Here is a 27,572-nt window from a genome sequence, read left to right as displayed (position 1 = left end):
TATTTACATTTGTTTTTCTTGCTAAGTTAAACATCAGTGTACAGCAGTTTAGTTTTTTCATTATTGTTCGGTTTTTTTTTTAATGTTTATATAGTTTTTGTTTTGTTTTGTTAAACATCTAGCCATGTAGATCTTGTGACAACTTGTTCTTTTTAAATAATTATTTTCTACTTTTTGACTCATTATTTGATCTGACTGCCTGTAAGAAAAAAAGTTTTTTAGTTTTTTTAAAACATGTTTATATAGTTTTTATTAATTTTAATTTCATATTTAAGTTAAAGTAAACAATAATTAGAAATACTAGCTGAAATCAAATATTTTTTAGCATTTATTTTAAGTAACAAAAATAAAAACAAGTTGTAATGGTTTTAGTCTTAGTAAACGATAAGAACCGGGTCACAGGTCAGTCCGGGTCTGATCGTGGGATCTGATTGGGTTTCTCAGTATATTTGGCAGCGCAGTGGTTTGTGGGTATTTTGGACTGAACTGTGTTCTGTGTTGTCTGTGCTATCAGGTCGCTGCGATCTACAGAGACCCCAGTGTAGGAAACCTCATCAACATCATGATCGTCAAACTCATCGTCATACACAACGAACAGGTACAGCAGAACCAGGCACGTCTAGGGATCTAACCACATTATCTCGATATTATCGTGGTCACATGGTGATATGAAACAATAGGTCTTCCAGGCAAAGAGTGTAGGTTTTAAAATATATTTAAACATCTTATTCAAACATGAGAGGTCTGTAAAGTTGTGTTTTGGTCATTATTCTTTGGCAGAGTGTTGAGTCCCCTTTAAAGTTCAGCTACAAGTCAATTCAGTTTTTTCTGACTCAAGTTTTCTTAGTTAAGAAACATGAGTTGAAGCTCTTAATTTTGAACTCTCAAAGTGCATTAGATAAAATAATTTACCTTTAAAATGTACAAAATTTTCATTTTTTTCCAATTCTTCATTTGTCTTTTTTTTTTAAATATCGCAATAAATATCGTATCGTGGACTTCATATCACGATAATATGGTATGGTGAGATTTTGATATGTTTACATCTCGAATGAAGACTACAGTAATCTCTCATCTAGAGCTCAGCAGTGTCTCAAACTGTTGTAATAGTTTTAAAAATGCAGAGTGACTATCTAGATGTTTTTCTTGCTGAGTAAATCATCAGTGTTGGTAATGCTTATGCTGCATAGTGCTTCACATTCAAAATTCAATTTATGAATACATTTAATGAATTTAAAAAAAAGATGCCATTTTAATTTTTTTAATTTTTTTGATGAGACTGTGAACATTTTTACATAATAATAGTTTTGAAAGTGCAAATTAAACATTTATTTAAAATAAACTCCTAGAAATAAACAACTTATCATGTGCTTGTTGTACTGCATACTGTTTCACATTAATTTTTAAAAAATATTTTCTTTCTTTTTCATTGACTCAATATCAGAGTTATTATATTTATTTAAAACGAAAACCATGAAAAACATACACATTTACATTACTCAAAATAAAAATGTTTACTGAAATAAAATAAGAATGAAAAAAAAACATTTTACTTCAGATATTTTCTGAAATATTTTTAGAATTTTTTTATTTCTTCTAAAAAAATATAATTTCTCCTTTTTGACTATTTTGACTTTTCCTCAAACCACCCAAAAAAATTGTTTAAAAAGGCAAAATATCCGTTTATGTATTTTTCTCTTGATATTTTAAATTTTGTCATTTAAAAATGGTTCGTTTTCTCCTTTTTGACTCTCATTAAACTGGCAAAAATGCATAAAAATTTGAACAGCAAAATCTTCATGCAGAATTAAATAAAAATGTATATTTTAATATGATCTCAGTCATTTCTCATCAAACACTCTGAGCTCCTCCACATTTGTTTCTATACTTTAAACACATTAGTAACTGGTTCTTAAGGAAATGACGTGTTGAGAGACATGAGAGCGCATCCTCCGAGCAGTTATTCCTCTATAAGAGCTGGGTTTGTGTTTTCCTCAGGAAGGGCCGAATATAAACTTCTACGCCACTGCGACGCTTCATAACTTCTGCATGTGGCAGCAGAGTCACAACGTTCTGGACGACAGTCACCCGGGTCATCACGACACGGCGCTGCTCATCACCAGGTGACCTGAACTTGACCTTTGACCTCATGACCTCTGCCTTCTACAGTGTGTTCTGTTTGAGCTTGAGCGTTCAGCATAAACACTATTATGGGATGTGTTTGTTTCTCAGGGAGGACATCTGCCGAGCCAAGGACAAGTGTGACACGTTAGGTAAGACTGCACACTACTGTCCTGATCGATTATCTCTGCAGTATTATAATTGCTCTGTGCAGCTGGATGATATACTGTATCCCACAATGCAGTGTTCTCAGGTTGGTTTAAAAAATGCGACTTTTATTTTTTGCTGAATTAAACATTAGTGTGGTCATGCACAGCAGTGCTTGTTGCTGCATACAGTTTCATATGCAATTTTTAAATATCATTTTTTGACTTTTTATTTGAAACAACTCCCAAAGTATAATTAATTTTTAATGTATTGTTGTTGTTGTTGTTGTTATTATTGTTAATATTTTTCACAAAAAGTTAGTAAATGTGAAATATGTTTTTATTTGACTATTTATTCTTTCTAAATTAATCAAGATTTTAAATATTTTTCTCCTTTTTGATTTATTATTTGATTAGACTGCCAAAATGTTTATATATATATATACTATTATAATATATATATATATATATATATATATCTCATATATATATATATATATATATTATATATATACACAGTACAGGTCAAAAGTTTGGAAACATTACTATTTTTAATGTTTTTGAAAGAAGTCTCTTCTGCTCATCAAGCCTGCATTTATGTGATCAAAAATACAGAAAAAACAGTAATATTGTGAAATATTATTACAACTTTAAAATAATAGTTTTCTATTTGAATATACTATATATAAAAAAATAATTTATTCCTGTGATGCGCAGCTGAATTTTCAGCATCATTACTCCAGCCTTCAGTGTCACATGTAACATCCAGTCTATCACATGATCATTTAGAAATCATTCTAATATTCTGATTTATTATGAGTGTTGGAAACAGTTCTGCTGTCTAATATATTTGATGAATAAAAGGTTAAAAAGAACTGCATTTATTCAAAATAAAATAAAAACATTCTAATAATATATATTCTAAAAACATATTTTCTTTACTATCACTTTTTATCAATTTAACACATCCTTGCTTAATAAAGTATTGATTTTATTTTAAAAAAAAGAAAGAAAAAAAAAATTACTGACCCCAAATTACTGACCAGTAGTGTATATTGTTATTACAAAATATTTATATTTTAAAAACCATAGCTTCTTTTTTTTTTTTTTTTTTTTTTTTTTTATTCATCAAAGTATCCTAAAAAAGTATCACATGTTCTGAAAAAATATTAAGCAGCAGAACTGTTTCCAACTTTGATAATGAATCATCATACTAGAATGATTTCTAAAGGATCATGTGATAATGGTCCTAAAAATTCAGCTTTGCATCACAGAAATAAATGATAATTTAAAGTATAATAAATTTAAAAACAATTATTTTAAATTGTATTAATATATCACAATATTACATTATTTTTCTGTATTTTTGATCAAATAAATGCAGGCTTGATGAGCAGAAGAAACTTCTTTCAAAAACATTAAAAATAGTAATGTTTCCAAACTTTTTTGGAATATATAGAATAAATGTAAAATATATACTTATTTGACCTTTTTCTTTATCAATAAATCAGTCATTTTAATCATTATTTTTTTTATGATAATTATTTTTATAAAAAGGGTTGAAAATGCAAAATATCTATTTATATGACTGTTTTCTTTCTAAATGAATCAGTCATTTTAATAATATTTATTTTTCTCCTTTTGACTCATTATTTGATCAAATTGCCAGAGGTTTGTTTTAAAATGTCAAAATAACTATTTATTTTTCTTGCTGAATAAAACATCAGTGCATGCAGTCTTGTAGGTCATGCTACAATAATGCTTATTGCTTCATACGAGTTAAATTACGTAAAACATTTGATTCGTGTTTTGTTTTTAAAATACTATTTTAGTGTTTTTTCTTCTTCTTCTTTTTAATATTTTATTTATTTATTTATTTATTTTATTTTCAAAACTAGTTTGAAAGTGCAACATACCTGTGTAATCAATTATTTAAATTATAATTTTTTTTGGTTAATTTTTTTGACTTGCCATCAAACTGCCAAAAAATATAAAAAGTGTGTGGGGTCACTGAATGGACAGAAAGCAGGATCCTGAAGCAGAACCAGATCCTGCAGAAAGTCTGTCAGCTGTGCTTCATTTGCGTGTCTGTCATCAGCGTGTCGTATAGGAACAGCCACCTGTGCCGGGCCCCAGCAGGTGTTTAGGGCCCAAAAACCACCAAAAGCATTGGATAATAAAGTCATGCTCTCTCTCAGAGATGGAAACTCGAGTCTGTGACTTGGACTTGAGTTGCACTTAAGTTACATAAATAGAGACTTGAGGGGAACTTACTGGTTTTAGAAAAGTTTAGATGGCGTTTTCTTTTCATCTTGCCTCTGTATAATGCATAGCTATTAAAGTAGTGTTCATAACCGCAGTGCTGCTTTGTTTACAGCGGCAAACAATAAAACACTGTATCGCTGCTGTGCCATAAGCGCCACCTGCTGCCAGAGAGTGAATCTGCATTCTCATCCAGCCTGTCTTCTGTTTTGCTACATGCAGATATTTAATGTAGTAGCCTATAGTTTCACAAAACTAAAGTCAGACCATTCCATATTTGCTCACATTTTCAAATTATACAATCCAATTTAGATTAAAACTGCTCATGCTGCATGCATGCTGCATCTTTGTTTGGATTGTGTTTAAAATACTGTGGTTGCCTCTAATTTTAAATGAAAAGAGCACAGACAAATCCTTAGTTTGTTTATATGAGATTTATTTTATTTGTGTTATTCATTTGTGATCCTGGAGCACAGAAGCAGTCATAAGTAGCACAGGTATATTTGTAGCAATAGACAACAATACATTGTATGGGTCAAAATTATACATTTCTCTTTTACACCAAAAATCATTATGATATTAAGTAAAGATCATGTTCCGTGAAGATATTTTGTGATTTTAATACCATATATATATATAAAAAAAAAAAATTATTTTTTTTCGCCCTCAGATTCCAGATTTATTTTTTTGCACCCTCAGATTCCAGATTTTTTTTTTTTGCACCCTCAGAATCCAGTTTTTTTTTTTTTGCACCCTCAGATTCCAGATTTTCAAATAGTTCTATCTCGGTCAAATTTTGTCCTCCTAACAAACCACACATCAATGGAAATATTATTTATTATATCTCAATTTCAAAAAACTGACCCTTATGACAGGTTTTGTGATCCAGGGTCACATTTGATTGATTGGGATTTGTTTTAAAATTTCAGTTTAGGTTTGTTAGTCAACGTACTTCAGTCTTACAAAGAAATGTGCAGCATTATGTCTGAGAAATAATAAAAAGACAATCGTATCCTCAATTCAGTATTTCAAAACTGGTTTAGCCTCAATAACTAGCTGAAAGAAGTGTTGCTAAAAATAGAACAAAGACTTGAGACTTGACTTGCACTTGGTCCTCGGAGACTTGTGAACATGTCTGCTCTCTGTCTGTCTGTGTGTGTAATGAGGTCTGGCGGAGCTGGGGACGATGTGTGACCCGTACCGAAGCTGCTCCATCAGCGAGGAGAACGGCCTGAGTGCATCCTTCACCATCGCTCACGAGCTCGGACACGTGTAAGTCACCCCAAAGACTCTTAAAACCCAATAAAGCCCCGCCGCTTTAAAGGATAAGTCCACTTCCAGAATAAAAATTTCCTGATACTCACCCCCATGTCATCCAAGATGTTCATGTGTGTCTTTCTTCAGTCGCAAAGAAATTAAAGGTCTTTGCACACTGACTCCTAAATTATTGCCCGAAATTTTTGCACATTAAAAAATAAATACAACCTCACGTTGTGCAAATCACGTTTACAGACTAAAACTTTCGTCCTTCATAAAAAATTCGGACCATGTTCGATTTTCTGCGTTTTTGCATCTGTAGAATGCTTTTTGATAGGAAAAGATGACAAATACGGAAAAAAAAATAAAAGGAAAAAAAATGGAAAGATGCATACAAAAATGTCTGACTCAGATTGCAAGGACCTTAAATTTGTTCATGTCCATCTTTTAACAGTTGCAAAGAAATTAAGTTTTTGGAGGAAAACATTGCAGGATTTTTCTCCATATAGTGGACTTCAATGGGGATCAACGGGTTGAAGGTTAAAAATGCAGTTTCAGTGCAGCTTCAAAGGACTCTACATGATTCCAGCCAAGAAATAAGGGTCTTATCTAGCCAAACAATCAGTCATTTTCAGGAAAAAATAAAATAGTAATCCACTTTTTAACCACAAATTCTCAGCTTGCTCGGACTCTGCGATGTGCATCTTTATACATTGCGTAATCCTGTTGGGAAGGTCACGCGCGATTAGTTCTTCATCTTTGTACTTAATTTAAAAACTCCATCCCATATTCTCTTCCAGCTTTAAAATCATCAGACATCGTTGTTTTACCTTTATTATAAAGGGCATTTGACTTTATTAAAACTTAATTTCTTTGCAACTGAAGAAAGACGGACATGAACATCTTGGATGACATGGGGGTGAGTAAATCATCAGGATGATGAGGTTACGTGAGCCCGGAGCATTTAGGAGCTGTGCTTCGAGTGGTATAAATGAGTGCAGTGTGAAAGAATGACAGATATTCGTCCGCCTCTCATCCGGAGGGGATTCCTGCGCCACAGTGGGACGACGAGGACAAACCGCTGCTCAGATTCAGTTTTCCGAAAGCAAAGCCAAAGCACAGCACAATACAGTTACAGTCTGTCCATCAGATAATGTTCTCAGTATTTTTGTCTCGTTTTCCAGGACAAACATCAAGTATCGTAAATCAAGATGCATTTACTTTAGACACTAAATAACATCAGATATAAAGTCGTTTATTAAGATTAAAGAATAAGTGAGTTTATGCTTATTTTTTTAATTAGTATTGTTCTTGTTTTCTTTTTTTTCTTTTTTTGTAAACACTGGTAGTGTATATAAACATTCTAAAAAACAAAATGCATTTACTTGGGAATCAAAATTACATATTAAGATAAATGATTAAGAAAAATGATCATAAGTTCATGCTTTAGAAAAATGGTATCAGACAAATAAACTTGTTTTCTGTTTCTCTCTTAACTTAGTTTTGATGCATTTTTTATTTTATTTTTTTTAGGAAACAAGACTTAATATTTTGTCATTTTACTGCTCAGGTAAATGAATCTTAATATGAATCTTAATTTAAGACGTTTAGATACTTGGACTGGAAAACTTAAAAAAAAAAATTACAAAAATGAAAGAAAATCAGTTTCACAGTGTACCCAGTATTTTGACTTGTATTTAGTAAAATATATATATATTTTTAATGAAAATATATTTACTTAAGAAGCAAAATTACTCAAAGAAACATACACTTTAAATTAAGCTAAAGTTATCTTCTGAGCTTGTTGGCAGATTTTCTTGTTTTAAATGTAAAATTACTACTTTTTTTTCAGATTTTTTTTTTTTTTAATAATGTAAGTTATTTTGTTTCTTAAGTAAATTAATGTTGCTTTAAGATATACAGATATTTGTATTGGTAAGCAAGACAAAAATACTAAGAATGAACATGATTTTTTGTCTTGTTTTCCAGCACAAATATGTAAACATTCAAAAATAAAGATACATTTACTTGAGTAGCAAAATTACAAGATATAGGTTATTTTCTGAAAAAAAAAAAGCATCAAAATTAAGTGAGTTTTTGCTTAAAACAAGAACAAATATCTGCCAATGGGATCAGAAAAATAAGCTTGTTTTCCCTTTGAATTAAGTTTATTTTTTGACCACATTGGCAGATTTTTTTCTAGTTCATAGCATAAACACTATTTTTCAGAAAACAAAACTTAATATCTCAAGTAGTTTTGCAACTTAAGCGAATGTGTCTTGATTTAACAAATATTTATATATTTGAACTGGAAATTAAGACAAAAATACTGAGGAAGAGCATAATTTTGTTTTAATCAGTCAGAGGTCATTGAGATCCATTAAGAACAAATCATGAGTCTTTAAAGCTGATAAATGACTCCATTAGGCTGTAACATTTCATCTTTCATTTGTTTTATAGCTGAAAATCCTTTTATTTTGATGCAATGCAGAACATTTGGCTCTGTCCAAAACTCGACATTGACAAGCTGTTGACTCCATGGAGCAAGATAAGACTTTTCTAAGGAATAGTTCACCTAAAAATAAATCTTTTGTCATTAATTTGTCATCATCTTGTTCCAAACATGCTCTTTCCATGCAACAAAACTGGATGTGTACCAGGTCTAAAAAATGACAAAACATTTCTATAAAAGTGCAATAAAAGCAGTGTGGACATTGTCCACTGAAGAAATGGGGTTGGAATGATTTAAGTGTGAATAAATGATGACAGAATATTCATTTTTTGATCAAGCTCTTCACACGAGCGGCACAGATGTTCTTGAAATGAAACGGATTCTGACAGCAAAAGTATTTCACGAATGTAACATGTGAAATGTGTTTTAACATGTGGATGAAGCCTCACAGTTGGAGTCTGTAGGATCTGCATCAACACAGCTGTGTTCCTCGCCGTGCTGTAGCTGTCGTGTGTCTGATTTCACAGCTGTTTCTGGACTCTGACATCAGATTCGCCTCGATGCAGCTCTTATTTTAAGATTTTATTGCTGGACTCTTCCTGTCTGTAATAAAAAGAGGTTTCATATCCTGTTGAGAGTCGCACACATTACAGCATTGACACAAAACGATGGCTAAAAATATAAAAATATAGCGACTTTTTGACTTTTTATACACAATATATAACACAATTCAAAAGAAAAATTTAGTAATTTTGTAATTACAAAATTACGACTTTTTTCTTTTCTCTGAATTTTGGATTACATCGCATACTTTTGAATTTTTCTTAGAATTCTGAGTATACATCTCGCAATTCAGATTTTTTTCTCAAAGAGTTCAGAGTTTTCATCTCGTAATTTTTAATTCCCCTCGTAATCGCAGTTCAAACTTAATTTTAGATTTTTTAATTTTTTTGAGGTTTCTCGGATATCATAATCATAACTCTGACATCTAAAAATCACAAACCCATACCTTTTCTGAATCCTAAATTTAAATCTCACAATAATTTTGAGTAGTTTTCTCCTATGAATCCTGAGTTTATTTTGAGGTTTCTCGGAATTCTTAGCTTACATCTCATAATTTTGAGGTTTTTTTTTCTCGGAATCCTGAGTTAACATCTCGCAATTTTTACTTTTTTTTTTTTCTCTCAGAATCGAAGTTTTAATCTTGCAATTTAGATTTTTTTTTTCTCGGAACTATGAATTTACATCTTGTATTTTTCAATTTTTTTTCTTGGAATTCTGAGTTTACATCGTAATTTTAAATTCTTTTTTTTTTCTTGGAATTCTGAGTTTACATCTCATAATTTGAAATTCCTTTTATTTAATTTTTTGGGAATTCTGAGTTTGCATCTAAATTTTTTCTTTTTTCAGAATTCTGAGTGTACGTCTAATAATTCAGACCTTTTCTCTGAATTCTGAATTTAAATCTCACAATTTTGAGGTTTCTCGGAATTCTTAGCTTACATCTCATAATTTTGAGTTTTTTTTCCTCAGAATCCTGAGTTTACATCTCGTAATTCTGACTTTTTTTCTCAGAATTCTGAATTTACATCTCATAATTTTGAGTTTTTGTCTCTGAATTTGTAGTTTGCATCTCACAGTTTGACTCCTTTATTTGAATTCTGAGTTTACATCCTACATTTTCAATGTTTCTCTCAGAATTTTGAGTTTACTTCTACCAGTTATCACTTTCTCTCATAATTCTGAGTTTATATCTCACAGTTCTGTCTTTTTGTTTCCACCACGTAATAATATAAAAAAAAAATCACCCCCCCCCACACACACAATTCAGACTTTTCTCAGACTTGCAGAAAAAGTCAGAATTACCTTTTAAATTTTTGTTCCGTGGAGGAAATAAGCTTCCATACAAAATACCGTGGTCCTACTATGTATCATTCTTTGAAGTATCTTAAAATAATTATAGAATTATAAGTATCTTATAAAATATTATATATTTATCAGTTACCATACTATGATCATCATTTTACCAGATACATTTGCAGTACTTTCATATTACTCATATCCTCATATCTGGAAGTGCAGAAACACTAATGTCCTGAAGTGTTTGTGAGAAGCACCTGCTGAACTGTATGTTGTGTGTGTTTCAGGTTCAACATGCCTCATGACGACAGTCCGAAGTGCCGCGAGGCGGGAATCAAGCATCAGTACCACGTCATGGCCCCGACGCTCAACTACGACACCAGCCCCTGGTCCTGGTCCAAATGCAGCCGCAAATACATCACAGATTTCCTGGAGTAGGTGCTCAGTTACATCTGCCACCAGTTCAATCTAATCTAAAAAACCTTGGGAATCCCTGGAACATATTAATGAAATTCCCATTCCAGATTTTTATTCCCAGTATTTAAAGTCAGTTTTAAAACATTTCTCGTTTGGCTGTTAGTTTAGTTAGTTTAGGTGATTGTTCAAATTGGTGTTCAGCTGGTAGGGAACTGGTTTATCTGGTCAGTGCAGCTGCTGAGACGTGGTTTTCCCAGCAGGCTGTTGGTTTATATGTCAGTGTGCTAATATCAGATGTCAGCTCCGTGGTTTTAAAGTTAAATTGACCTTTGAGCAAATCCTCAACAGGTCATGCTCCTCAGAGCTCAAAATTGCACTTCCCCTTTGAGAGGAGCTCTTCCTGTCCCGCTCTGGTCTGAGTCTGTCTGCTTTCTCTCTGGGAGCCGGACAGTCATTTAGTCGCTGGCGTTCTTGGCCCCTCGGCAGACGTAACCCGGGGCGACGGCTCATTGAGGGGTCCGGAGAGGAAGGAGACGCAGCTGAAGGGCTTCCCTGTAAGACAGGAAGTGTCAGCTATAATTAGATTTTCTCTGGACGTGACCCTTTGATCTCGTCTGCGCTCCAGTGGCTCCAGCAGTCAAAGGCCTGCGGATCAGGGTCAGGATCGTGGATCCACAGGTTACGCAGCCTAGAAGAAACTCAACAAGGGTTAGGAATGCACAGAGAAGACCAATGAAACGTGTGTGTGTGTGTGTGTATAGAGGGTAAAATAAATTTTGAACACGTCACTATTTTCCCAGTAAATATTAGCTTTTATTATATTTCTAAAGGTGCTGTTGACATGAAATTTTCATTTTCAAATTATTTTTTATTTTTTTACCTTTTTAATAGCTTTTCCTGGTTGTATGTGATTAAATTAATAATTGGTGCATTATTTAATAGAAAAGGAAGCATCTGTTTTTGATTTTGATTATTGTTTACATCTCTATATTGGGATATTTTAACTTGTAGTGAGTTGGTTCATGAACATTGTTTATGTTGACTTTACACTGAGAAAAATTGGTTTTAAAAACAGTTTTCATTCAGAAATTGCCTGTAAAATCTTTATTATATTAACAACTTTGAAATGAATTTTTTTTCAGTGTAGGGCAGTTTTGTATGCCGTTGGCTGATAATTTTGGAAATTACTTTTTTTTGTAATTTCTTCTGTATACAACACATTGCAAAAAGGTTTGTGACCACTGTTTATGTTGGTTTTATAATAATAATAATAATAATTAATTAATTAATTAATATCAAGTGCTTTGGTTGATAGTTTTAATCTTTTTTTTTTTTAAGTAAAATGGTTTGTGGACACCATTTATATTTACTTTAGGACAGTTTTTTCAATATCAAGTGCTTTTGGTTGATAGTTTGAGTAATTTCTTCTATAGTAGGACAAATTCAGCTTTTTCATAGCTCAGGAGACTTATTGGAGTTTGATATTTTTGAGATGTGTGACATATTGTTGAGATTTCCACTGAAACTCTAGATTATTTGGGTATTTTTTTTCTCTGCTTTTAATCTCATTGCTTTGAGAAAATGCTGACATTTGTGTAGTTTCTTTTCCGCTTTGAAAGGTTTGATCAAAAACAGACAGACAGTGCATTAGAGGAAAGCATATGCATTTGCTACAGGAGCTCTGTTCGTTGGTGGGAAAAGCAATGTAAAGTGTTAAAAGTGGTCCAGAACCGCTCAAGTGCATCTGTGTTTTGACTGTCCATTCAACCTCAAGAGCTCTTCAAGACTCAACACTCTCCTGTCAGGAGATTAAAGAGAAAAAACACAGCAAAACAGTGCATGCACACACATTTGATCCGGCCGGAAGAGCTTCGGATTAATCAAAACAACTCATTTGCACATTATTCTCAGTGGCTCTAATGTTGCTCGTTTTAATCTATTAATGACTTCTCAGAATCCCAAAGCAGTTTAAGTTAATGTGTTTGATTATTAACCCGGTTCACTCGGCTGTACAATACTATACAAAACTGTAATGGAGTATTTTTTTTTTTTGCATGGAAAAATCAGCTTGTTAGTGGAAAATCTGCGATTTTGGAAGCAAAAACAAATTCTGTTTTCTGAAAAGCTTGTCATTTTTCCACTCCGTGACCTACAGGGTCCACAAACGGACGCAGATGATTGGAGAAACAGTGTATCTCAGACGCTTCTCTTTGCATTAAAGCTCAGTCTGTCAGACGTTCATTGAGGCTTTTAGAAGCAGCAGCTGAATGTCTTGATTAATGAGAAACTCGTTCTGTTCTCGCAGCCTGCTCGCCCTGTTCAAGGACAAATCTGCCGTTCATGTTTCGATTCTCATGCTTAAACTCACAATATATCAAATCCCTCACTTTACTAATGAAAATCAGGCCGCTTGACCTTTGCTAAGTGTTGCTCGCTCAGACACGCCTTACATAGAAGTTGTGGATATTATTCATAAGAAGGCTAGAATGACGTCTTTAATCTGTCATCTGAACAGAGAAAACCATGGAGATGATACTAATACCATGGTACTGAATGATTACTGTATTTATGTACCATGATATTTACTTGTTTCTCCGAGCTACCATGATACATGTCCAAAAAATCTTCGATAATAATACGTCTGAGTCATTTTCCTTAATAAACTCACTTTAGTAACCCGCCCAAATGATCTCCAGGTGTGGACTTCATGTCTGTGCCAGAAAGGCGCAGCCTGACCTGAACTCAAAGAAACCTGACAGCACTTTTTCTAAAAAGTACCTTGGTGTTATCAGGTTTTTGCACATGCATCATGGTAAGTCTTCTGCAAAGTTCCTTGGGAGTACCACAGTAAATACTAGGGTATATAAATAGTGTCTTAATGGGATAGTTCCTGCAAAAATGATCATTTTGACATTATTTATTCACCCTCGTAAAGTCTGTTTCAAAATGTTTGATATTTGTCTGAAGGAAATTCCAGAAAATCCAGCTAGTTTGAAATGGTTTCTAGCTGGTTAGTGATGGTTATTAGTTGGTTTAGGCATGCTATTTAATGTATATACTAGTGTACTGTTTATTAATGTATTGAATTAGCTTTTATTTTTATAGTTAATCAAAATGTATATTTTCATTTAGGTTTTAGTAATTTTGTTATGTGCCTTTGTCATTTTTATTTATTAATTCATTCATTTAGTTTTTCAGATCTGTAATTTATTTCAGTTCAGACAATATTTACTTTGTTTTTTGTGCATAGTCAATATTTATTTTTGTTTTTATTTACTAGTGTGCTATTTATTCATATATTGAATTAGCTTTTATTTTTATATTTTCAGTTTTCATTTTAATTTACTAGTATAGTATTTATTAATATATGGAAGTAGTTTTTATTTTTGTATTTTTAGTTTTCATTTTCAGTTTTGCTCATTAAAATGTTAAATTTAGTTTAGGTTTTAGTAATTTTGTTGTCTGCCTTTGTCATTCATTCATTTATTTGTTCATTCTATCATTTATTTAGATTTTTAGATATTTGTAATTTACTTTATTCCAGTTTAAGTACTTCAACCTAAATGTTTTTATTTTAGTTTGATGCTACGGCAAAATTTCAAACTTTCATTTACATTTTTTAACTTTAAGTTTTTCATCTGTAGTCAATATTTATGTTTATCAATAGTTATGTTTTATTTAATATCAGCTTTATTTCAAATACCAAAAAAATTAAAAATAAACTTGAAATAAATAAGTAACTGCCAAATTAAAATGAATACATTTATTATAAAACAAAAACATTCAAATAAAACTAAATATTTTGTTTGTTTAGCTGCATGTTAACTAACATCAGACTACCATGGACATGCAAATGTGTTGTTAAATTATTAAAAAATCCAACTATCATCTAAATATGTGGCCATGGACCAATTTCAGAATTTGAAAATCTGGATAAAAAATAAAAAAATTAAGTTTTGATAAATTTACGGTAGGAAATTTACAAAATTGTAACATTATCTTTACTTAATATCCTAATGATTTTTGGCATAAAAGAAAAATGGATAATTTTGACTCATACAATGTATTGTTGTCTATCGCTACAAATACACACGTGCTACTTATGACTGCTTCTGTGCTGCAGGGTCACATATCTTCTTCGGCGTGCACACCTTTCTGTTTTGGATGAACTGTCTCTTTAACTCCAGTGTTAGGATGCAAATTGTCCAGTGTTTGTGGTTCTAATCATTTGAAAGAGCCTGAATTCACATGCTCACACTCCCTTGAGCGTAGCTGTGAGATACTTGGAGATCTGATGCTCTCAGTTTACTGTAATCTTATCGCTCTTTAAGAGCTTTGCACTGGCATACTCATGTGAAGGGTTTCTGTCAGCCTCAGTCTTGCTGATTTGATGAACTCATAACTCAAAGTCTTACGAGCTGATGGCGAGGTGCGGAGAGACAAGAGCGTACTGCGCTGTCATCGTAACTCTGATGGATAAATGAGTCCTGCAGAAGGACGCATGCACCTCGAGTAGTGTCTGTTTTTCCATGGTGTCTCGTAGGGTGTGTGGAGTGGGAGTGAAGGGTGAGCGAGGTAAGAAGAGCACTAAATCAGCTGACGCAGGTGTTTAATCTCAAAGCCAAGGACAAATTGAACCAGCGACATCAACAACTCACGTAATTACATCACATGGCTACTTTGAGCCTCGATTTCCGTTCTCCCTTGCAGAAAGGTGAGCTGGTGAATGGAGAAAGGAGGTTTATTTTGTTCTCTGTCTGGCTGAAAGAGCCATTCAGAGACCTTAAGCCCAACAATTCAATGAGCTTCAATGTGGTGCCCTGCTCTTTTGTAGCTCCTTTATGTGTTTCAAAGGAAGGGCGTGGTGGGATGCATATGTCAAGACATTGCTGAAACGTTGGTTTTGGCACCATTGGGTTGATTCTTAGAGACCCAGCATTGTTAAAGAGCACCGTCTTTTCTTGCGTGAAATGCGGCCTTTGTGTTGGCTGAGGTCCATTCAATCAGTTACTCGCAGGTAACAAAGCAGACCACCCACCGCTGCCTCCATCTTACACTTGACCTTCAGACGCCAGGTGAAATCAGAAAGACTGCATTCATAATTATCCATTGGGAGTTGATGCATAAAACACTAAATGCTTTACAATAGTACTTCCTCCAGGTTTCTGAGGATGAAGAAACCCACCTGAAGTTATCGCTAGAGATCTCCTCGATGAATGTGCTGATATCTGTCTGTTTTTTCTTTTCTTTTTAGCACTGGTTATGGTGAATGTCTCCTGGACGAGCCTTTGGTGAGGATGTATAACCTTCCCAGCCAGCTTCCAGGTCAACTCTACAATGCCAACCGGCAGTGTGAACTCATGTTCGGCCCCGGCTCCCAAGTGTGTCCGTTTATGGTACGACATCTAAATCTACTTCCACAAAGCATTAGCTATGTTTCCGTTTTAATATGCATTTTGAAGTTTCGCATGAGAAACGAGTGCACCTTGCAGACAAAGTACATTGCAGACATTTTATGAAGGCCCTAAAGAATCATACCAACTTTTGTTAAAAACGGGCACCCCCCTCCCCCCATCCACTGCCATTATAAAGCTTGGAAGATCCTGGACATTTTTTAATATAACTGTATATAATTGTATTAGTCTGAAAGAAGAAGGTCATGTACACCTGGCTTGAGGGTGAGTAAATCATGGGTTGATTTTCATTTTTGGGTGAACTATCCCATTAACTGTATTTTAATTTGTACCCGTATCAAGTAAACTCTCGAGTAAGGGGTAGGGTTAAATTAACCAATGTTCAAGTCATTATTTCCCCAGTTTTGACTGAAATGACTTTCGTCGATTGCAGAAACAGTGCAAGCGTCTCTGGTGCACCAGTGCGAAGGGCGACCATAAAGGATGTCATACACAGCACATGCCGCACGCTGATGGGACTGAATGTGGCTATGGCATGGTAAGACACTTTCCCTACGCTTTCATGCCTGTGTTTTTGTCTGGCGGTCAGTCGTGCGTTAAACTGAAATGTCAAAGCTGATGAGGATGGTAATGTGAGCTTGCGTAGCTGGTTTCCTTCTTGTCCGTGACATTAGCTGCCTAAACACGGAATCAGGTTCATTTGGGGGTATTCATTTAATCCCACATGACTGTAAAAGAAAACCCTCCGTGAAATCCCAAGATAGTGTGTGTAATAGTGTAATGGTGTGTTAATACCAAAAGTGAAGTGAATATTTGCATCACGTTACTCGCTGAATATTTTTCATGCACAAATTAAAACATGTGTCAAACTGGACATGTCAATAAGCTCTTCGCTGATTGGCTAGCGTGACAACACGCCATGCAGATTTTCTGCTTGCATTCACATTTTTCAACTTATTCGCATAGGAGTTGCCCAATTTGCGTCATTCACACCGCTCTGTGCGAATTCACATCTGTTCGCGTCTTTGCATTGACTTTGTATGTAATCTACTCATGCTAATAATTAATTTTGCATTTGATGTGCACACACCATAAGTGTTGCGATGCCTTTCCCTTGTTTTCCTTCACTTCTCGATTGCTATGCTAATTAGCCGCATTTAGTTCGCTGCTGCTCGATCTTTGAGAGCTGAGATCCGAGGTGAAGTATCAAGCCTTTGAAACCGAATGCCACCCGCGGATCACCTTGTTGTGAACCCGTGACCCCCAAACCTCTTTACGATGCGGGTGAGTGGGTCACTGGTCAGGGAGTTTTAAAGAGTGTTGGGTTTAGACCAACATAAAAGATGCTACAGAAGGAGGGGGTCCGTTTCTCCCTCATTTTAACCCTTTAAGTACAGGGAAACTTCTAGAACAAGGCTTTCTGAGGGAATCAAATGTTAACAGAGGTGGGCAGTATCTTAATCCAACCAAAACAACCGCAATCAGGCTAGTGGCTGGGAAAGCAGAAACCCTTCTCATTCTCATTAACTGTGGGACTGCCGTGCCGTATGTGAAGCCCTGCGGAGGAAGGAGAGCGAGCAGCTTTTGTTGGTTGTTCTCACATCCTCTGATTAAAGCCACAAGGGCATGAAAGAGTTCATGTCAGTGTTAAGCTTCATTACACATTAGTGAACCAGACCTCACGTTTTGACTAGCGCTTCACATCTATTAATACTCTAGCATTATTCCTCCAGGCTCCAGTTTATTAAAGCAGTGTTAATTCAACTAAACATCTCTACATCAAGAACATAAATTGATTTATGTGAAAATATTATTTGGGGAGGAATTATATTAAGTTTCTCAACTGGTTTGGCTTCAGAAACTAGATTTGACATTAGATGGTGAATCAACATATAATATATATATATAAATCATTTTATAAAGAGTATTTTATGAAATATTGATGTATTTATGCCTTGAGTTCTGCTTGTTTCATACTATCAGCTGCCAATATTTCATCTCATGAAAACACATTCTAATTGGAACAAACCATGTTTATATTTGTTTGAAATCATATTAAATGTTATCTGGGTCGTATTTTCTATTATTTTAGTTTTATTCAAAGTCAACAAGTGCATGCTGGCCCCTGTGTAATTTGACCGGCTTCTACCAAGTGACAGATGAATTTGAGTCAAAATACTTGCATGGCTTTTCAACAGAATACATGAGAGATGTTTCTAAATTTTCATGTTTTTATTTTGCTGTTCAAACTCTTATATTGTATACCTGGTTAATTCAGAACTAAACTGGATCGTGACCCGTTAGTTTAGAAGCTCTGTTATGTATCATGCTGAGTGAAATAGTTACTGCGTGACTCTTTACAAAAACAGGGACACAAAGGGTCTTTTTTCTTGGGCTTCTACCCCTCGTGGCCCCTGTACCTTTGTTTGTGGTGCTGAGTGCCTGGTGTCACCTCCTCATGGGGCCGTTTGAAGTGGCAGAAGTTGAAAGAAATGCAGCTCTCAGTCTCGGCTCACCTGCCTGTCTCGAGCTCTTTAATGTGGGAAGGTCCTCACGAAGGCTTGTTCAAAATGTCTTTCTCTGTCTCTCTTCTCTCTCATTTATCTCCAAACGTTGGCTCGTTTGATCCCATTTAAGCTTGTAAATGGACCACTATGTAAATAATGCTGGTAATCATCAAAGACATGAGCTCTAGTGGAGATGCAGAAGAGCAACATTAGGATCTGACTGTAATTGCTTTGATTCTTTGTGGTTTCCCCCTCGTTCCCTTGGCCTCTCTCTGTCCTCGATTCCCTCTTCTGTCTTGCAGGGCACTGGAGTGAGTAATGTTGTCACATGACCCCAGCGGCCTGTCTGTCATCTGGCTCAGTGAGCCCTGCACTAACGAGAGCATCCCATCACTTGCCATTTATACATACCAACACCTCCCTCCTCCCTCCCTCCTAACTCAGTGGTTAATGTAGTCCATTTATTAGGACAGATTGGTTATGTGCCAATAAAGATGCTTGTATGTGAAGTCATAAATCATAGTGAATCATACAGGTGCATCTCAATAAATTAGAATGTCGTGGAAAACTTCATTTATTTCAGTGATTCAACTCAAATTGTGAAACTTGTGTATTAAATAAATTCAGTGCACACAAACTAAAGTAGTTTAAGTCTTTGGTTCTTTTAATTGTGATTATTTTGGCTCACATTTAACAAAAACCCACCAAATCACTATCTCAACAAATTGCAATATGGTGACATTCCAATCAGCTAATCAACTAAAAAACACCTGCAAAGGTTTCCTGAGTCTTCAAAATGGTCTCAGTTTGGTTCACTAGGCTACACAATCACGGGGAAGACTGCTGATCTGACAGTTGTCCAGAAGACAATCATTGACAGCCTTCACAAGGAGGGTAAGACACAAACATTCATTGCCAAAGAAGCTGGCTGTTCACAGAGTGCTGTATCCAAGCATGTTAACAGAAAGTTGAGTGGAAGGAAAAAGTGTGGAAGAAAAAGATGCACAACCAACTGAGAGAACCACAGCCTTATGAGGGTTGTCAAGCAAAATCGATTCAAGAATTTGAGTGAACTTCACAAGAAATGGACTGAGGCTGGGCTCAAGGCATCAAGAGCCACCACACACAGACGTGTCAAGGAATTTGGCTACAGTTGTCGTATTCCTCTTGTTAAGACACTCCTGAGGCGTCTTACCTGGGCTAAAGAGAAGAAGAACTGGACTGTTGCCCAGTGGTCCAAAGTCCTCTTTTCAGATGAGAGCAAGTTTTGTATTTCAATTGGAAACCAAGGACCTAGAGTCTGGAGGAAGGGTGGCGAAGCTCATAGCCCAAGTTGCTTGAAGTCCAGTGTTAAGTTTCCACAGTTTGTGATGATTTGAGGTGCAATGTCATCTGCTGGTGTTGGTCCACTGTGTTTTTTGAAAACCAAAGTCACTGCAATTCCGTCCCTTTGCGACCACCCCTGGCGGTAGTTTAGCGAATGAATTTAACACACGACTGACTTGCAGTTAACGGCGGCGGGCCCTGGCGGCGGCGGTACGGCGCGGCGGCAGTACGGGCTTTCTCAGGTTGTTACCAGCTGTATTGTCTAATCTATCTATGAGTATCTATATATATATAATATATATATATATATATATATGCTCATCTTGCACTAGACTGACCTCATGCATTACGCAATCACGCAATAAAGTTCAAAAGTAAATTACGTAATGTACAAATACCGAACCAGTACCCACTAAGCAAACTAACAAAACGTGCAAAGAAAGTCAGAAAATGTAAAACAACAATTTCAGTCGATTTTGAAATTGGAGGAGCACACATACTTCAAGGTCGATTTTGAAATGGGAGGCAGAAATGAGTGGAGTTTTGTCACCCGACCCTCAACTTTTTGAACTGGAGAACACAGACGAAGAATTAACCACACGTGACATTTCCAACATCCAATGCGCGAAGTCGTGGATGCAGAGCTAGTGCAAGATGAGCATTTGTGGTTAAAAAGTATATAAATTTTTATTGTTTTTAGAAAATGACCAGTTGTTTCGCTAGATAAGATCCTTATTCTTTGGTTGGGATCATGTAGAGCCCTTTAAAGCTGCACTGAAACCGCATTTCCCTGGGGGGGGGGGGACCTTCAACCCGTTGATTCCCCGATTGAAAGTCCAACGATATGGAGCAAAAAATCCTGCAGTGTTTTCCTCCAAAAAACCTTAATTTCTTTTGATGCTGAAAGAAACAAAGACATGAACATCTTGGATGACATTTGGGGTGAAGTAAATTAGCAGGTTTTAATTCTGGAAGTGGTACTTAATCCATTTAATAGAGTCAATTGTATATTGACAGTATGGTTATCCTCAGCATCTTACATAAATATGATTTTTAAATGAAGTCAATCATTCATTGTGCTTGTTATTTGGTTTTCCTCCTGCTTCCAATAAGGTTTTATGCTCTAGCAGGTGGCAAAGACATTATTGTGTATGTAAACTGCTTCAGCTCACCAGAACCTTCAAACCTGTCTCATCTCACCTGAGAATTTGTCTTAGATCCTGGCATCCCAGTCAGACTTCTTAAGTTGCCTAAATTGCCTGGTCAAAACTGGTTTTGTTAATTTCTAGTAATCATAACCGATGACCAAACTGTTCTTTTCAGCAGGGGACATAGTATGGAGTGGCGGACCTATGCATTAAAACATGAACTTAGCTGGTTAATAGAGTCGTGCTATTTGGGACAGAATGGTAGCATCCCAATAAAGATGCTTGTTAAATCAAAGTCAAGTTCAATAATTGTGCTTGTATTCGGTTCCTCTTCCAATAAGGCTTGTATGGCTGGAGGTACAATAGAACACTATTGGTGTGCCCTAACCCGGCTTCGGCTCAGCAGAACCTTCAACCTGTCCTCGTCTCAGGCAGTTAGAGGAAAAAGAACTGACGCCTTGTAAACGTGTGGAGCAATTTGTTTGGCCGCGGCTCTCCGGCTTGGCTGCTGTTCCGGGCAGCTCTGTCGTTTCTCCGTGTGGATCGCTTGTCCACTTCTCCTGCTACTCTGCATGTGTTTCCAGCGAGAACGTCTAGTACTTTGTAACACGGCGGCCCGGATCTGATTTTCACTAATGAGTTGTTGCTGTGATTGCCAAGTACAATCAAAGTAAAGGTTGCATTTCATCATGTTGTGAAGAATGACTCGCCGTAGTTCATTTCACACCTTTATCAGGGCTTTCAGATCTGCGAATACAACCGGGTTGAATTTTTGCGACCAAAAAATATTCATTTGCCAAGTGGAATATTAGGCTATACATAAGAAATACAAAGCCAAGGAGCTAAAGAGGATTGAAATTTAACACCTTTCCATGTTACTCCATAATTAAAACCAGGACGGGATGTGCGCAGACATAAGTGACAACATTTATAGGATGCATTGAGGAGGAGGCCCAAACGACACTCATTGCCAAGTGATGATTTGTTGGCACAGATTCGTGTGTAATAAAACAAATTCTTTTGTTACTGTGTTTAGTTTCCTATTTTAAGTCATCCTTAAAATGCTGATGGCTATAAAAGGAGGGGAGACACAATACACCAATACAGTTATGACTGAAATGTTAAAGTGTTAAAAAAACAAACAAACAAAAACACCATTTTATCTGTGGCACATAGAAAAAAATACTTTGGCTTCTAAATTTTGTTTCATATAGGAATCCAATGGCTCCTTTAATTTATTTATTTAAGGAGTCCATTTTTATTAAACAAGGCAAGCGATTAAAAACAGGGTTAGTGTTGTACGTGAAACACTGAGAAAGTTACACGCTTGAAAGAGCTTATTCCAAATAAAACCATGAAGAGGTAGGTTGTTGTTGTTGTCATATTTTGAAGGATTCTCACAATGGAAACCTTTTGAAGATGCCATAATGACCTGAACATGTTGTTTGTGGTGGGACATGTGTGCTCTCTGTGTTTTGAGGATAAAAGTGTGGTGTTTTTCCCGATCGCTAAGGAGGGCCGTGCTACAAGTGCACCTCCTGTTCTGTGGGTTTGTTGTAGACGATGAGGTCTGTCATTAAAGATCTGACGGGGATTTACTTCAGCAGATCAGCTGTTCATTTCACATGTCACGCTTTTACATGTCATGTGTCACACACCGAGTGTGTTGTTTTTGTTCATATAGATCTATTTTTGGACTTACCTGATTGTACTTCTAATGTCAGACGAGCTTCTTCTAAAACAGTCCAGGTTTTAAAACTGCCGTACATATGATGCTCAATGAATCAATTACCTGTGTTATGACGCCTTAAGATAGTAACCTTAGGACCGAAAACTACCAGACGAAAACAACAGACCCATAGAAAAGACTAATGATGCTACAGCGCCCCATGTGGCGACAATGAGAATGTGATTTGTTATTTAATGACTTCTGATATATTGGATGAAGCAGTGACCTGAGTGTTTGTACTCATGTACGCGCATGTTGTGTATATTATTGTATAATTATTATTGTTAATATTATATTTCCCATTTCCATTTATGAGTGGCAGGGGAATTAGTTGGTGGGAAAGTACGTAGGGACTGGACGTTTTTTTTTCTTCAATCAAGCTTTGATTGGATTATAACAAGTGGGCTACTGTGATAGTATGTGCCAAAGTATGAACCAACCGTTGCGTTAGTTTGAATATAAGTTTTTATAAAGCAAACGTAGCTTAACCGATTGAACAGATTTTGAGAGTAAATACAGCCAGTTTTGATGTCATGCTGATTGTAAATCATATGCATGTGTGCTAAACTGAACCCGTTGTGTGAGTGCCGTGACCCTTTGACCCAGGAGCTTGTGAGAAGTTCTCGCTCGCCTGTAGGGTGATTGTGTTTTGTTGAACGAGCTTGTCAAAATGAGGAGAGGTTGTGAACGCGAGGTGGTTTTTCTCCCCCGTCATTCCTTGCGCTGATGGATGTGTGTTAACCACAGGCGGTTCACACAAATACAGAGCACCATGCAGCACCTTTCACACAGCGAGATGGACTGGCCTCTGACAATTTTATGTTGCCTTTTTGTATAATTTACATTAGATTTTTGTATTTATTGTTGTACATTATTAAAGTTGTGGCCATTATTATATATTATGATACGTAGTATTATAGTATTATTATTTTTCAGCAGCACACTTTACAGAGCAGATCAGACTAGCACTTCTGCTACTTCTGGACAGTTTCCATATTTAATTATTTGACTTATTTATTTTATGGCCCACAGTTTACTGATTTATATAAGTAATATAAGATAGATCCAGCCTTTCTGCTGCATCTGGTCAGTTTCATGAATGTTTTGTTGTATTATTTATTTACTTTATTTATTTATTTATGGCCCAAAAGTGTAGTGTAGTTTAGTTTAGTTTAGTTTTTACAGCTTAAAATAAAATTTTTAAAATATTACCATATAGCACCCTAACACAAACAAATAAATCAATGTTTTTGCTGCTTTGTATTGTTCATTTATTTATTTATGTATTTATTTATTTTTCATTGTTTTTTAGTATTTATTATATAAATAACGCCACAGTTGTTGCCTATTATTATATGTAGTTTATATTTTTGGAAGATGAGCCTGCAGGTTTTTATTTTATAGTTTTATTTTTTTGCCGCTCTCATTCATTCATTTCATTCATTTAAAAAAAAAACATGTGTAGTTTGTAATACTTATTATATTTTATTTATCACTGTATCCACAGTTGAGGCATAAATTATTTCTATGTTATTTTAATCATAACAGTACTTTCACACAGAAGATGGCATGGTTTCTGCTGGCTTTTGACAGGTGTTATAATTTCATATATTTCCATAAATGCGTTTTATTTAAAGTGTGTGAGAGTTTGGTCCTAGAATGTAGATTCCCAGTGGATTTGTTGGGCTTTTACTAATGATGAGTGTGACTAGATGATGGTGTATGGGTACAGATTGTGTGTTGTGTGAAAGTCAACAATCTAAAACCACGTGTTGGCAGCAGCTGGGCTGGTTTTTCTCACTCGAGACCGGTTCAAATATTCTGAATGCAATTTATCAGTTAAGAGCAAAGCCTTGACAAGCTCACGAGTCACCTCAGCCCGTCTCTCTCTATCTCTCTATCTGTGTGTGTCTCTCGCTCTCAGCTGCAGGCCGTTTCACTCCACACCTCCATGAGTCTAATTGAAGGGCACGATGGCCCCAGATGGCTTCTAGTGGCAGAACACAACAGCCCATACATATGGCAAGTGTGTCGTGTGCGCACTGAGTTTTACCCACTCCTTCACTCGTTCTTTCTCTCCTCTGAAGCTTCTTTCAAGCCGCGGCTCTCTCCCACCGCACCTTTTCAAGCTAAACAAAGGCGCTGTAAACCTTGAAGATGGCCAGCGGGGAGTGGAATGCCTTTTAAGGCTTCAGACTCAGACTCTGACAGCACTCGGGTCTCGCCGGTGGTCCGGGTCCTATTCTGTACCGCCAGCACAACACTGCCATTTACAACCATCCAAAACACAACCACACACATTACACACACAATATCTCTCTCTCTCTCTTGTCTCTCTCTCTCAACCAGACAAACACACACGGAAAAAGAAAGGTTGAATACTTTGGTTACCATTAACTATGAAACTATGACTGCATTTTAGTATCCAATGTTGTAGCAAAAAAATAAAAAATTGCGAGTTATGTGCAAAAGATCGACCAGTGGGAAGAGTGAGTTCTAGAGTCTGAAAAATCATTTATTGTATTTTATTTTATTTTATTTATTATTTTATGTATTTTATTTTATTTTTTTTTTATTTATTTTATTTATTGTTATTGATTTTATTGGTATAGTTTATTTTTGAGTTTATGTTATTATATTTTATTATTTTTTTTTACTATTTAGTCTTGTGATTTAATTTTTTTTTTTAATAATTTTAGGGTATTTTTATAATTTTTTGTAATTTGAATTTTTTGGCGGTTTATTTTTTTTTAGTACTATTGTTTATCTTTTATTTTTTTTTTTTCTATATATATATTTTTGTATTAATTTTATTAGTAATTTTTTTCTTAGTTTATTTTTATTTTTCGATATTTTTTTTTTATATAAGTTTGTTTATTAAATTTGTTCTTTTTTATTTTTTATTTAATTTGATTTTTTTTTTCATTATTCATATATTTTTTATTTTATTTATTTTTTTTTTTTTGTTATTTATTTGCTTGTAGTGTTTTTTATTTATTTAGTTTATTGTTATATATTTATTTTTTTTTTTAGTTAGTTTTTCTTGGATTGTTTTTGTTTTTCTTGTTTTTGTTTTTTTTGTTTAGATTAATGGTTGGTTCTTTTTTTTTTATTATTTTTTTTGTTTATTAATTTTTTTTTATTTGTTTTTTTTTTATTTTGATTGTTGAATATATATTATGTTTTTTTTTTTTTTTTTGATTTTTGAGTTTTTTTGTTATATATTTTGATTATTAGATTCAATTAATTTTTATTGTTTTTTTTTATTATTATTATTTGATATTAATTTTTTTATTTTTTTATATAATCTTACTTATATATATTAGTCGAATTTATTTTTAGTTTTATTCTTTATAGTTTATTTAATTTTGCATTTTATATATAGTATTTTTGGTGTTTTTATATTTTACTTTATGTATTATTTTTAATATGTATTTTTTTATCTTATCTCTGACCTCAACTGTGTAATTCCACTTTTCTATAATACCCTATTATTTTTTTTTTAATTATTGTTTATTGTTAACTACATTATTTATTTTTTTTTTTTTTATATTTGTTTTTTATTTTTGTTTTTTTTATTTTATTTTTATTTATTTTTTATTATTTATTTATTTTTTTTTTATTTTAATTGTATTTTTATATTTTAATATTATTGACAATTTTTTATATTTTTATTTTTATAATATATTATTTATTTATATGTTTTATTATGTATTATTTATAATATTCATTATTTTTATTATTATTTTTATATTTTTGATTTCATTTTATATGTATTGGTTAATATTTCATTTTTGATGCGATTTATTTTGTTATGTTTTGCTTACTATATTCCTGCTATTATCTCATTTTTATTTTTTTTATTTTTTGTTTGTTTTTGTTTGTTTTTATAATTTTGATTTGATTTTGTGTTTTTTTTTTTATCATTGTTATCATTTGTTTTTTTTTTTTTTTAGGAGCAGGAGGAACACAATAATAGGCTTACACACAAAAAACATGCATCATTAATTATCATAATTAACACAATAAAACACTTACAAAAAAAAAAAATATTGCTTGTAGTTTATTTTATTATTGTTTATTTTGTTCTTATTTTTATATTTTTTTTTATTATTAATTTTATTTTTTATCTTATTTTTTATTATTTACTGTTACAATGATTATTCACTATTTTTGGGATTTTTTTTTTGTTATGTCTTATTCACACATTTTTTTATGTCATTTTTTTGTGCAGGCGGGTTTTTTGTAGTTTACGCCGTGTGAGCGGTGTTGTGGTTGTTGTGTGTGTATTTTTATTTTTATAATTTTATTTGTATTTTTATAGATTGTTTATATTATTTATTATTTTATATTATATTTTTTTTTCTTATAGCTCTATTATTTTTGTTTTTATTTATAGTATTTGTTTATTTTTATTTAGTTTTGTTATTTAAGATTTATTTTTTGGTGGAGGTTTAATATTTTGTGTTTTTTTATTTTGAAAGCCGTTTCTTTTATTTTTTGTTTTTGCTTTAATAATAGCCACCAGACTTATTATTAATTTTTTTTTATTATTGTGCCATCGTTTTTTTTGGTTTAGTTTTTTGTTTATTATAGTAACTTTGGCATCAATTCAGAAACAGTAACACTGTTTTTATTTTCTATCATTTTTTTTATATTTTTTTAGTTTTTTTTAATTAGGGAGCATTATTTTTTTAGTTTATCTGTTTATATTATTTTTATTATTTTTATTTTATTTTTTTTATATTTTGTGATTGCGGCGGTTAATGTGGGTCTTTATATTCTTTGTTTTTTTTAATTTATCATTTATTAATTGTATCATATATCGTATAGTATATTTATATTTCTTGTTTTTCAAGGATATTACTCTTTATTTATATTTATTTTTAAGTTTTTTTCTTTTTTATTTATACTTGTCTTTATTTACTTGTAT

General features: G+C 33.8%; 1 protein-coding gene across 1 annotated transcript in view; it reads left to right on the top strand.

The window, feature by feature from the left end:
- Nucleotides 1–27,572, top strand: part of LOC109088470 (A disintegrin and metalloproteinase with thrombospondin motifs 20-like) — a 116,214-nt gene that overhangs the window by 30,781 nt on the left and 57,861 nt on the right. The window contains exons 6-12 of the mRNA XM_042752788.1: nt 515–598; nt 1,999–2,123; nt 2,233–2,273; nt 5,696–5,801; nt 10,386–10,532; nt 15,770–15,911; nt 16,363–16,467. Of these exons, the coding sequence (XP_042608722.1) occupies nt 515–598; nt 1,999–2,123; nt 2,233–2,273; nt 5,696–5,801; nt 10,386–10,532; nt 15,770–15,911; nt 16,363–16,467 (750 nt within the window). The remainder of the gene's footprint in view (nt 1–514; nt 599–1,998; nt 2,124–2,232; nt 2,274–5,695; nt 5,802–10,385; nt 10,533–15,769; nt 15,912–16,362; nt 16,468–27,572) is intronic.

Source organism: Cyprinus carpio, chromosome B25, assembly GCF_018340385.1.
Source record: "Cyprinus carpio isolate SPL01 chromosome B25, ASM1834038v1, whole genome shotgun sequence".
Classification (NCBI taxonomy): domain Eukaryota; kingdom Metazoa; phylum Chordata; class Actinopteri; order Cypriniformes; family Cyprinidae; genus Cyprinus; species Cyprinus carpio.
Note: the sequence above shows the minus strand (reverse complement) of the source record. Positions and strands in the feature narration are given on the sequence as shown.